Below are 14,808 nucleotides of genomic sequence, written 5' to 3' on the forward strand. Positions count from 1 at the left end.
CACACACACACAGAGACCGAGAGAGAGACACACACACACAGAGACCGAGAGAGAGACACACACACACAGAGACCGAGAGAGAGACACACACACACAGAGACCGAGAGTGAGACACACACACAGAGACCGAGAGTGACACACACACACACAGAGACCGAGAGTGACACACACACACACAGAGACCGAGAGTGACACACACACACACAGAGACCGAGAGTGACACACACACACACAGAGACCGAGAGTGACACACACACACACAGAGACCGAGAGTGACACACACACACACAGAGACCGAGAGTGACACACACACACACACAGAGACCGAGAGTGACACACACACACACAGAGACCGAGAGTGACACACACACACAGAGACCGAGAGTGACACACACACAGAGACCGAGAGTGACACACACACACAGAGACCGAGAGTGACACACACACACAGAGACCGAGAGTGACACACACACACAGAGACCGAGAGAGAGACACACACAGAGACCGAGAGAGACACACACAGAGACCGAGAGAGACACACACAGAGACCGAGAGAGACACACACACACACAGAGACCGAGAGAGAGACACACACAGAGACCGAGAGAGAGACACACACACAGAGACCGAGAGAGAGACACACACACAGAGACCGAGAGAGAGACACACACAGAGACCGAGACACACACACAGAGACCGAGAGAGAGACACACACACAGAGACCGAGAGAGAGACACACACACAGAGACCGAGAGAGAGACACACACACAGAGACCGAGAGAGAGACACACACACAGAGACCGAGAGAGAGACACACACACAGAGACCGAGAGAGAGACACACACACAGAGACCGAGAGAGAGACACACACACAGAGACCGAGAGAGAGACACACACACAGAGACCGAGAGAGAGACACACACACAGAGACCGAGAGAGAGACACACACACAGAGACCGAGAGAGAGACACACACACAGAGACCGAGAGAGAGACACACACACAGAGACCGAGAGAGAGACACACACACAGAGACCGAGAGAGAGACACACACACACAGAGACCGAGAGAGAGACACACACACACAGAGACCGAGAGAGAGACACACACACACAGAGACCGAGAGAGACACACACACACAGAGACCGAGAGAGACACACACACACAGAGACCGAGAGAGACACACACACACAGAGACCGAGAGAGAGACACCCACACACACAGAGACCGAGAGAGACACCCACACACACAGAGACCGAGAGAGACACCCACACACACAGAGACCGAGAGAGACACACACACACACAGAGACCGAGAGAGACACACACACACACACAGAGACCGAGAGAGACACACACACAGAGACCGAGAGAGACACACACACAGAGACCGAGAGAGACACACACACAGAGACCGAGAGAGACACACACACAGAGACCGAGAGAGACACACACACACACACAGAGACCGAGAGAGACACACACACACACAGAGACCGAGAGAGACACACACAGAGACCGAGAGAGACACACACAGAGACCGAGAGAGACACACACAGAGACCGAGAGAGACACACACACACACAGAGACCGAGAGAGAGACACACACACAGAGACCGAGAGAGAGACACACACACAGAGACCGAGAGAGAGACACACACACAGAGACCGAGAGAGAGACACACACAGAGACCGAGACACACACACAGAGACCGAGAGAGAGACACACACACAGAGACCGAGAGAGAGACACACACACAGAGACCGAGAGAGAGACACACACACAGAGACCGAGAGAGAGACACACACACACAGAGACCGAGAGAGACACACACACACACAGAGACCGAGAGAGACACACACACACACACACAGAGACCGAGAGAGACACACACAGAGACCGAGAGAGACACACACAGAGACCGAGAGAGACACACACAGAGACCGAGAGAGACACACACAGAGACCGAGAGAGACACACACACACACACACACAGAGACCGAGAGACACACACACACACACAGAGACCGAGAGAGGCACACACACACACAGAGACCGAGAGAGACACACACACACACAGAGACCGAGAGAGACACACAGAGACCGAAAGAGACACACAGAGACCGAGAGAGACACACAGAGACCGAGAGAGACACACAGAGACCGAGAGAGACACACACACACACAGAGACCGAGAGAGACACACACACACACACAGAGACCGAGAGAGACACACACACACACACAGAGACCGAGAGAGACACACACACACAGAGACCGAGAGAGACACACACACATAGAGACCGAGAGAGACACACACACAGAGACCGAGAGAGAAACACACACACACAGAGACCGAGAGAGACACACACAGAGACCGAGAGAGACACACACAGAGACCGAGAGAGACACACACACAGAGACCGAGAGAGACACACACACACAGAGACCGAGAGAGACACACACACACAGAGACCGAGAGAGAGACACACACACACACAGAGACCAAGAGAGACACACACACACACAGAGACCAAGAGAGACACACACACACACAGAGACCAAGAGAGACACACAGAGACCAAGAGAGACACACAGAGACCAAGAGAGACACACAGAGACCAAGAGAGACACACAGAGACCAAGAGAGACACAGAGAGATCAAGAGAGACACAGAGATCAATTAAGTTAGTAACTAGTAAGGCTCATATCTTCGCTTACAAGTGACCTGTCATTTGCTATAAGCATGTGATATTTTTACCTTGTGTAAATGCTGCTGTTCTCATGAATTTGAAATGGTTTTTTTTTTTATTTTTTTTCCAGTGTCCCTCCATTCTTGAAATATGGCCATTTCGTCCCTTTATGTATATGCAGACTTTTTATCCAAGTGATTGTGGTCATCAAGTCCTCTCTAACAATCTTCCCAATGACCACATTCATTGGTTCTGTACAGTATCTATGTAGTCATCTCGATTCTGACACCAATTCTACATAGTAAGCCTAGTTTTTTTGTTGTTCCTATGCAAGTTTTCTTCTGTTACCATTTCTATGCAGTAAGCTTCGATCTGTTTCTACGTAGTAAGGTTCATTCTGTTACTGTATCTATGTAGTAAACTTCCTCTTGTTACTGTATTTATGTAGTAAGCTTCGTTCTGTTACAGCATCAATTCCTGGTTTTACTACTGTATCTATATTGTCAATTTGGTTTTAGTAATATATCCGTATAGTAAGCTTGGATCTGTACTAGATATCCAGGGCTGTGGAGTCGGTAAGCCAAACCTCCGTCTTCGAGTCCTCAATTTCCCTGACTCTTGACTCCCGATTCCACCTCCTGACTCCACAGCACGGCCTCACTACTGAGCGTGTACATAAAGTGCAGCACAGATTCATCTCACTGCCTCACTACTGAGCGTGTACATAAAGTGCAGCACAGATTCATCTCACTGCCTCACTACTGAATGTGTACATAAAGTGCAGCACAGATTCATCTCACTACTGAGCGTGTACATAAAGTGCAGCACAGATTCATATCACTGCCTCACTACTGAGCATGTACATAAAGTGCAGCACAGATTCATCTCACTGCCTCACTACTGAGCGTGTACATAAAGTGCAGCACAGATTCATCTCACTGCCTCACTACTGAGCGTGTACATAAAGTGCAGCACAGATTCATCTCACTGCCTCACTACTGAGCGTGTACATAAAGTGCAGCACAGATTCATCTCACTGCCTCACTACTGAGCATGTACATAAAGTGCAGCACAGATTCATCTCACTACTGAGCGTGTACATAAAGTGCAGCACAGATTCATCTCACTACTGAGCGTGTACATAAAGTGCAGCACAGATTCATCTCACTGCCTCACTACTGAGCGTGTACATAAAGTGCAGCACAGATTCATCTCACCGCCTCACTACTGAGCATGTACATAAAGTGCAGCACAGATTCATCTCACTGTCTCACTACTGAGCGTGTACATAAAGTGCAGCACAGATTCATCTCGCTGCCTCACTACTGAGCGTGTACATAAAGTGCAGCACAGATTCATCTCACTGTCTCACTACTGAGCGTGTACATAAAGTGCAGCACAGATTCATCTCACTGTCTCACTACTGAGCGTGTACATAAAGTGCAGCACAGATTCATCTCACCGCCTCACTACTGAGCATGTACATAAAGTGCAGCACAGATTCATCTCACTGTCTCACTACTGAGCGTGTACATAAAGTGCAGCACAGATTCATCTCACTGCCTCACTACTGAGCATGTACATAAAGTGCAGCACAGATTCATCTCACTGCCTCACTACTGAGCGTGTACATAAAGTACAGCACAGATTCATCTCACTACTGAGCATGTACATAAAGTGCAGCACAGATTCATCTCACGGCCTCACTACTGAGCGTGTACATAAAGTGCAGCACAGATTCATCTCACGGCCTCACTACTGAGCGTGTACATAAAGTGCAGCACAGATTCATCTCACTGCCTCACTACTGAGCGTGTACATAAAGTGCAGCACAGATTCATCTCACGGCCTCACTACTGAGCATGTACATAAAGTGCAGCACAGATTCATCTCACGGCCTCACTACTGAGCATGTACATAAAGTGCAGCACAGATTCATCTCACTGCCTCACTACTGAGCGTGTACATAAAGTGCAGCACAGATTCATATGAACTGAAAGCCGAGATCCTTAGATCAGGAACAGAACAGATATTTATAAGACATTTCATAACGGTCCCAAATTCTTATGAAAACATTTAAAGCACATTCTGCATTGTACTACTGTACCCAATACATTATATATTTTAGAAGTCAGAGTCCATCTTATACAGACTCCACAGCCCTGTAGATATCACATCGTCTACATGCATTCTAGTGGACTCTATAAGCTTCACACACTTTACATTTATGGTTCTTACACAACACATATAACCCATCACTAGGATTTACACTGACCCCGGCATGAGAATAAACCCACTCGACTACAGCCTCTGAGATCAGCTCCTAAGCCGCAGATACTAACAACCTGTAAAGTAAAAGTTCATCACTTACCTAAATTTAAAAAGACCAGCTGAGCTTGTATTGCAGGACATATCTTCACAAGGAATGGAATGGCTATATAGAGACCAACTAGTGCAAGTATAAACATTCGTAATCTGGACCACAAGCCATAACGCCTAGAAAGAAAAGAAAAAATATATATATAAAATTCATCTAATTACAAGCAATTACAGAGGACTTTACCGCTACTTACATAATAACTGATGAAGGATTTCCCCTGTAAGCAGCCAATATGGCAGGACACAAGCTGGGAAAGAGCGACCGCTACTTATTGTTGCTATTTTTAACTCAGTTTTAAATGCTTCCACCGATGAATAAGTAACGGCGGTACATCTAAAGGACATTGCTGAATCGGCTGAATTGGATCCTGATCTTTTTTTGCTAATGTAAAAACAATTGTCTGTCTTAATCCTCTGCTGAAAAGTAGGACAGATCATTAAAGAAGAAAAATCCTGGTATAGGCGTTCAGCATCTTTCCCTCACAAACATCTTAATAGGGTACATGCTTCCGAGAACCCTCATTACAAGGGGAGAATAAGGGTGCACTCAGAATCGGCGCACAATCATGAATAAAAAGGTTGCATCACGATTATCGGCCGGGGTAAACATTTCGGCGATCACCAGACAAATGCACAAAATACTTGTTTGTAGGGCGATTGGATCGGCAGCATAAAATCATTGCTCTTGGCAGCACATCGCCCGGGGTAAATGGGAAGTGCTTCTATATTGGGGTAATTCCCGTGCTCCCATCTGTACTCTTTGCAATGTGTGAATAGGCCAATAAAACAGCGCTAATCATGTTATATAGGCGATCTGCGCTTTTTTTTTTTTTAATCAGATACATTTTCATTAATTTAAAGATAGAATAATGAAATACAACTTCAGTACAATAATGTTCCATTTTCTTATTATCAAAAAGAAACCCTCCCTCACCCCCCTCCCCTTTTACGGACGACAATAAACCTTTATTGTTATATAGAATATGGTTCAATATCACAAAAAAAACAACATCTTATAACCATTGCAATGTATTTTATAGTGTAATCACCGGATTCTTTCCTCCAAAAGCATTAATCACACCTTCCATGGTGCCCATAGATTGTCACTGAGTTTGGAATTTTTCCTTTTTAAATAATTTTTTTCCTCCATCCGTACCACATAATCCACCTGCCTTATGTACTCCTGCCTAGAGGGAGGCTCCGGTCGCACCCAATACCTTGCTATTACCTTTCTAGCTGCATATAAGAGTCTGGCAATTGCCAGTTTTGCGACATCATTCCCCACAAGTTCCTCCACATATCCCAGCAAGCAAACCACTGGATCTCCAGGAATTATACAATGATACCGTCCTTCAATTAGGCCAGCTACTTCAGACCAATAGTTTGCAAGCTTTGGGCAACTCCACATAACATGTAGTATACAGGCAACTTCTGACCCACATCTCGGGCAATCCGAATTCTCCCATACCCCTATTCTAAACAAAAATCGGGCGGTCTATATGCTCTATGTACAAGAAGTAGTTGGGACATTCTGGCAGGTTCATTTAGAGACAACTTAGGGATATATTCTAATATGAACTGCCACTTATCATCTTCAATGGTACCAACATCTGCTTCCCACTTTTCCTTCGCCAAAACAGGATAGTTCAATAGAAAGGTGTGAAGCAGATCAGCATACACCTTAGATATGTCGCCTGTTGTACACCCCCCATACAAATGTAATCAATAACGATATCCTTTTGAACATATAGGTTCCTAATTTTCCTTTGCTTAATAAACGCATGCTTAACCTGTGTATACTGAAAGCTGTGTCCGTCTAATAAATGAAATTCCTCTTTCAGCATCTCTAAGGTTTTGATTATCCATCAGTTGGTAGATGTATTGTATAACCCTTGCCACCTATCCTCTCAGCTCTCCTATTTTATAAAATTCACCAGTTTTCGTTATCCCAAATAGAAGTATACATAGACATTCCCACTATGCCTCTAATCTTCTTCACCCTCGTCCACAATTTATGGACTAAGCCACAGGTCGGGTATGACTTGCTCATCTTCCCAAAAAGTCCCGACTCTAGGCCCACTACCAATGGACTCTTTTTTAAGATGAAATTCCAAAACCGCCTGTATAGTCCCCTTCACCGCCCTCTGCGCCCACCCTCTAATATGCTGGGACTGTGCTGCCAAAAATATATCCACGGGTTTGGTAGGGCGAGGCCCCCCTCTTCTTTCGGCCTCTGGAGAGTCTCCAGTTTAATTCTAGGTTGTCCACCACCCCAGACCAGATCCCTAAATATTGCATTAATACACTGGAACACTGGCTGAGGAATCCACACAGGGCAATTATGTAAAACATATAACAATTAGGGCATCAGCACCATTTTAAGAAGATTGGTGCGTCCCACCACCGAGAGGCGCATTTTGCTCCATGTAGATGCTTTATCTTTTAATTTCCCAAGTATCGGGTATACATTCAACTGAAGGTAATCGGCGCTCTTTAACAGGTGAAGATCAGCCCGTCTGAATGAACATACAGCAAATGCCAAGAGCATAGTCTAATGCCAGCCATACATAGTACATCAAAGAATCAAACCTGTCAATTTCAGCTCATCTCGTGTGAATAGGAGCCCCACAACTTCAAACGGGTCATTTAGATAGCAACATTAGTGATGAGCGCAAGTGCTCGTTACTCGAGTTTGCACCAATGTATCGCGGGTAACGCGTTTGAGTCCCCACGGCTGCATGTTTCGCGGCTGTTAGCCACAAAACATGTGGTGATTGCCCGAGTTTGTCAGGCAATCCCAGCAGGTTTTGTGGCTAACAGCCGAGAAACATGGCCGCGGGGACTCGAACATGTCACTCAAGCAGCCACGATACTCTGTGCATACCCGAGCACCCTGGAGTAACCAGCACTTGTGCTCATCACTAATGAACACGCTTGAGTCTTTGTTTCTATTGGGGACGTCTCACGTCCACATTATTAATGAATAGAAGTGCTCGATACCTGCCGAATACGCACAAGTTCCAGGTGTGCCTCAGCCAGATGTCATCAGCTCCGCTCACCTCCCAATGTGGGTGTCAGCAGCACCAGACAAAAGGAGTGAGAAAAGTACATCAGTCTAACTACCGCCACATTCAGAGTGTCGCTGCTGTTCCTATGACAAGCATCTGGGGTCAACAACTGGGAATGTTAGGATGTTTCCATACATTCGCAGTGGTAGTCTGAGATATAAATCGGGTGTTTTCGCTGACATACTTTCCTTGTCACTGGATGATCACATCACATAGTGCCATCACTCACCCAAGACACTTGTCTTTTCTGAAAGTCTCTATATGGAAGAGTACATCAGTCTCTAAGAAGAAAAAGGGTTTTCTGGCATGTTCATCCATAAAATTCATTTTTTTATTAAAAATTAATTTAAAAACAGTAGAATTCATCATGAGGATAAAACCTTTAGAGTTTCTGGGGTATGGTTTTATCCTGATGATGGATCCTCCTGTTTTTAAATTATTTTCTAATAAAAAGATTAATTTTATGGATGGACGTGCCAGAAAATCCTTTTTCTTCTTCGGTTCTACAATCCTGAAGGTTCCGTGGCCTCCTTCTATGAACTCTGAGCCTCACCATCAGGAATTGGAACCATTCATCAACTTTACGATTTATCCTCAACAATATTGGCGTGGTGAGCTTCTTTATTCCTTGTTTCTACATCAGTCTCTACTACGCCATACAGGATTGAAAAATTATATACAGCAGGTGAAATAGAAAATTGGTGACGTGTCCAATACTTAAGTATATGTGGTTCTAAAGGTGCCATTCACATGAAATTCTCACCAGATGTTGGTAACAACATATCCAATCCACACAGGCAAATAAATCAAAACCATAGATGTCCATAAATTAAGTTATGTGTAATAATGAGAAATGACACAGGGAAAAGTATTGAACACACTTACCGAAATGTATTTCATACTTCGTACAAAAGCCTTTGTTGGTGACAACAGCTTCAAGACACCTCCTGCATGGAGAAACTAGTCTCATACATTGCTCAGGTGACTTTAACCCATTCTTCCACAGAAACACTCCTCAAATCCTGAAGGTCCCGTGGGCTTCTATGAGCTCTGAGCTTTAGTTCCTTCCATACATTTTCTATTGGATTCAGGTCATGTGATTGGCTGGGCCATTCTAGCAGCTTTATTTTCTTTCTCTGAAACCAATTGCGAGTTTACTTTGCTGTGTGTTTGGGATCATTGTCTTTCTGAAATGTCCACCCTTGTTTCATCTTCATCATCCTGGTAGATGGCAGCAGATTTTTATCAAGAATGTCTTGGTATATTTGTCCATTCATCCTTCCTTCATTTATATGAAGTTTGACGTATGCTGAAAAACAGCTCCACACCCATAATGTTCCCACAGCCAAACTTTACTTAGAAAATAGGCGGTGTGTTCAATACTTATTTCAGCTGCTCTACATTGTACACCAACATTTTAAATGACAGCTATACTGTAGGTCTATGTATATGGATCTGCAAATGAGGACGTTGCCATTCTGACACTCGCTGGCATCGTTAGGCTCTGTAGACATAAGTAAATGCCTGTGCTTTTTTCTGATCTAGGGTCGGACTTGGGAGTCTGAGGCTCTATTCTGGGGGAAAGGACGGTGGTACTGGGTCCAGCACTCTCTAGTGACGCCCCTGTATGGGCTGCATTATCTATGGCGCTGTATTTTATCTGTACTATTTCATTTAAAATATACTTCTGTTCAGGGGTTTTCATTGTATTGCAGGTCACATTTGTTTCAGACTTGTAATATTCATTTCAGTTCAAGAAGATATTCAATTAAATCTAAAGATACCAAATAACCTTGTAACATAATCTAATCACAATACGATAAGCAGGAGCAAAAAGGAAGAGCTGACAGTTATATTGCTGGAGTGCAGATGTTATCCGTAAAGAAAAGGACATCTTTCTGTGACTCGGGATGGGGCAGTCACTGGTTTACACTTACACATTTGCACTTTTCATTGATCTTTCAAGAAGAAAATGTGGTATTTTAAAGGGGTGATCCAGGACTTTGGCTATCCTTAAACTAGGTCATTAACATTAGATATTAATATTTCTGCAGCATGCCAATGTGATTTTTCAGGTGGTCACGGCAATAAAAACATCCTATGACCACTGCATCAAATATTCGCTTAAAGGGGTTGTCTCAAGTTCAGAAATGTGAAAAACTGTAAAGTAATTGTAAAAGCAAGAAACTAAAAACTACCCCTTATTAAAAAACCTCAGTTCTTTTCAGCAGAGAAAGATTTTCAATGTTATCGTTTACTGCTCGTTACCGGCCACCCTGCAGTCCCAGCCTGACCAGTTAGCTAGGCAAGGAGCGAGCAGCACAAGCTGGCTTCATGTTTTACAGCCTTCTCGTGCCACTCTGAAGCTGGCCATATTGCTGGATCCGACCGGCCTCGGGGCTCGATCCGACCGGCCTCGGGGCTCGATCCGACCGGCCTCGGGGCTCGATCCGACCGGCCTCGGGGCTCGATCCGACCGGCCTCGGGGCTCGATCCGACCGGCCTCGGGGCTCCTCCCATATTGCAGAGGCAAAACTGCCACTAGTAGCCACCTGGGAAACAGCACAGTTGGGGCCAGCAACGTGACAATGTGGCTAGCCTGAACTGTCAATCCTCAGAAGTGCACCACCCTCAGCAAAGCAGGCAACTGCGGGCGGTCCGCTCCTTAAGCTTCATGTTAAGAAAAAATCCCTTAAATTTGCAAAATTTCAACACTGCAACTACGTCTCTGTTTTACTCAATGCACTAACAGAGAAAGTAAAGTCAATAGCAGCCGAGCTGTAGTACCTGAGAACGGCCACTACAATGTGCAGCGCTGTGCTGTTCTGAAGCAGAACACTGGATTCACTGAGACAAGCGACAGCCTGAAATGAATATCCCACTATTTCCATATAGTTAATTAAGATGGGGAGGGAATGGTCACAGATCTCTTACGGATGGTATCATTTCTGAGGCCATAGTAGCTTCATTCAAGGCTCATGGGCAAATATTATCCCTATAGCTAAATGTTAAAGGGGTTTTCCCACTACAAAAGTTCATTTTAATCAATAGATCTTGGAATAATAATATCTTCCACAATTGGATGTGTTAATAGATAAATAATGTTCCTGTGCTGAGATAATCTTATAAATGTGCCCCTGCTGTGTACTGTGTAATGGCTGTTTCTGACTGTACAGAAACATGGTCTGATCATACCACAGCTCCTGGGCAGGGCAGGACACAAAAGAGTATACAGACAGGACAGCAGGGGATCACAGCTGATTCTTTTTGTGAGGTAAAACATTTTCCTGCCAGTTTTCAAACAATGTTTTACTTCAAAGAGAATTATTTGTGATCCCATGCTGTAATATCTGTATACTCTTTTGCTTCCTCCCCTGCCCAGGAGCTGTGGTATGATCAGACCATGTCAATGTATGGTCAGACACAGCCATTACACAGCACACAGCAGGGGCACATTTATAAGATTATCTCAGCACAGGAACATTTAATTTAAACACATCCAATTGTGGAAGATATTATTATTCCAAGAGCTATTGATTAAAATGAACTTTTGTTTGTGGTAAAGCCCCTTTAAGGGTCAAACAGTGCAAATCATGTCATCTCAATGACCTGTTGACAAATAACATTAAAAGATGGCTAATAATGTGTGAAGTCACAGCCTTGCACACCTAGATTAGCTTTCATCTCTATGTATTCCGGAATAAGCAAATACAATAAATGCATAAATAAGTAAATTAAGACTAACGTGTTCCAGTCCAAGTTTTGAGTAATTTCTGACGCAGGCGCATGGCAACTGGTAAAAATGCTCAAGCCTCAAAGTGATTCAGTCTCCAGGTGTTTACTATGTTATTTGAGAGCAGCATGATGTAGGGGCAGAGACCCTGACTCCAGCGATGTGTCACTTTCTAGGCTGTGTTGTTGTTTCAATAAAAATCAGTGTTTTATCAGCAGGAGATTATCACTACAGGACTAGTTGTCTAGTGTCATGTAGTCCTCCGGCTCTGTGTAACCCCTCCAAAGATTGGTAGCTTTGTGTTTACATTGACAAAAACATCAGTGGTGTGAATGGGATAATACAGGGCTCAGCATTTAGAGCACTGCTAGATCTGCAGCAGGAAAAACAGTGATTGTATCAAAATGCCAGCAAGAAGCCCAGGAAATGACATTGCTGGAATCAGGGTCTCAGCCCCATACATCATGCTGCTCTCATATTACGTAACAAAACACCTGACAACAGATTCCTTTAAATAAGTTTGAGACATCTTACTCTGGCACACCTTAATCAATTGGCACCAATTTTTCTAACAAGTTGAAAATTAGTTGTGTCCAACACGTACGGTATATGTAGTATACAGTATATTTATAAACAGATCTCATTTGTGAAAAAATAGGTATATATACCAAGAAAATGTAGCTTATCCTTGGCCTGAATTGTGCACTCTCCCATGCTGCAAGCAGAGAAAACTTTGTGAGGCATTGGAGCAGCACAGTGGGAAAAGAAGAGGACCAAACCCAACCAGCTTCAGAGCAGCAATGGCAAGTGGGGATGTTTAATAACACAGAGGATATTTAAATAGTAAATTGCAAAGTTGCTGGTTTTTACAAGCATTATGCAGAATTAAAGTGGTCGTGTCAACTTTTAAAATAGGTAAAATTGCAATCTCTAGCACTTCTCCATCTCAGCAGTCAACCGAGACCTGCTCATAGTAATGGAGGTGATCAATCTGGAGAGGGATCCTGTACGTTTAGTTCTAGGTAACACTGCAGACTCCTACATCTAGACATAATGTTTGTATGGTTCCAGTACACGAGGGCATGCCGTCAGTATCGCCATCATTGCTGGATATAAAGAGGCCATCAGGTTTTAGCTGTCATTAAGACATTACCACAGTACACAAGTGCACTTATACTAGGAGTGTATTTTTGTACTGGAATCAGTACACCATCAATGTTTAGATCTGCTGGATGCAAGATGTGTCCAGATGGCAAAGGTAACGTCCCTGTATAACGTAAAAAAATTACTGTAACTGCGAGGACATTGCATCACTGCAGTGACCTTATTTTTACAGCTCTGGATACTACTGCTCAGTAAATACACAATTCAGTAATGCGTGCCAAAGTATAAGTGCTCCTCACAGGCAATGCTGCCGCAAGGTCCAGCTGACCCCAATTCTAAACCAAGAGCAACAATCTCAGGAGTCATTTATATTGTGTGATAGTAGCCACAAGGCGAGCCCGAAGGAAACAGGACCAAGTCCGATATCTGAATCATTCATGGCTTTAATTTTAATCACCAGTAGTAACCACCAGCCATCCAGTAGCTAAAGAATGCAATGAAGTTAAATGAAACGGTGCAGACAAGGTGGCCATAGCCATTATAACAATTTAGGCACTTTGCTACATTTAGTCTTGTTATAACAAGCTAAATTCCACCTCTTCTTAATGGCTCTAATGAGCAGTGGCCTAGAAACAAAATCCTGAAGTGAAACAGGCATTTAAAGCAAAAAAACAGAGAGCACAAGATATTATGAGAAATGATAAGTCAGCAATTCTGTAGCAAGCCTGTAATTTACAGCAATAGTCAAATCCTAGAATAACCGCTGCTGACAAAGACCGGAAAAGACTGAAAACAATGAGAGGATCAGCTAGAGATGCACACATCTGGTCGAGGTGCCACAATCTGACCGTGGGTGCCATGGCTTTACATCACAATAAAATAGGGACCAGGGGGAAAAGACTGAAGAAAGGAAGCACTGAAAATTTGTCTGTAAGACAACCATTACTGTGTATGCGAGCATCAGTCTGAGGTCTGTCAAACCCACTGATTTCACATTCAATGTTAAATCTAAATGTATAATATATTTATTATATTATATATACACACATACAGCTCTGGCAAAAATGAAGAGACCACTACACAGTTATCTAACAATCCCCATCTCTCCATGTCTGACAGCCATTCTATTCCAGTGTCAGCTGAATTCCAACCAAAGTCCACCTCATTCTACTTAATGTGCTTCTGATTAGGTGATCACCTGAACCAAATCTTATGTAACGAGGGAAAGTATATAAAACACTGCTGTGGTCTCCACAATCCTCTTGCAATAGGACAAGATGGATGGCAAAACAAGTGCTAGGAATAGCCCAAAAGTAATTTGAATGAAAAAATAACTTTAAGGCTATGTGCCCACGATGCAGAAATGAAGCAGAAAATTTCTGCAGCATTTCTGCATCTCCCTGGCAGAAAAAACGCATGCAGATTGTACATGCAGATTGTGCATGCGTTTTTCCTGCAGAAAACATGCGGATCCACGGGCGGATTCACATGCGTTTCCGCATGCAGATTGACAAGCGCTTTCCAGGCGATTAGCATCACTTGGAAAGTGCTTGACAACTAGGTCACACTATATAAATCCATGCAAACAGCATGGATTTCTATAGTGTGACCGAAAACAATGCTTAAAATAAAGCTATACTCACCCCCGATGCCCGGCGTGGCTGCAGCGCTCGTTCCTGTCTGGTTCCTGGCATATCGCGAGACACAGCGGTGAAGGGCCTGCGGTCACATGACTGACGTCACTGAAGGTCCTTCAGCGCTGCCGGCATGCAGAGAGAGCCGTCGGACAGATGAATATAAACTTTTAATTATTTTACTCTTTTTTTTTACAG

At 43.9% G+C, this 14,808-nt stretch overlaps 1 protein-coding gene across 2 annotated transcripts in view; it reads right to left on the bottom strand.

The window, feature by feature from the left end:
- The window catches only part of ABHD12 (abhydrolase domain containing 12, lysophospholipase), an 87,864-nt gene that overhangs the window by 30,560 nt on the left and 42,496 nt on the right, over window positions 1–14,808 (bottom strand). For both annotated transcript variants that reach the window (XM_073672519.1, XM_073672518.1), the window contains exon 2: window positions 5,064–5,188. In XM_073672519.1, coding sequence (XP_073528620.1) covers window positions 5,064–5,188 — 125 coding nt within the window. The remainder of the gene's footprint in view (window positions 1–5,063; window positions 5,189–14,808) is intronic.

The sequence above is a fragment of the Phyllobates terribilis genome, unplaced genomic scaffold (genome assembly GCF_046119375.1).
Source record: "Phyllobates terribilis strain yellow unplaced genomic scaffold, ASM4611937v1 Scaffold_3__8_contigs__length_932513732, whole genome shotgun sequence".
Taxonomy (NCBI): Eukaryota; Metazoa; Chordata; class Amphibia; order Anura; family Dendrobatidae; genus Phyllobates; species Phyllobates terribilis.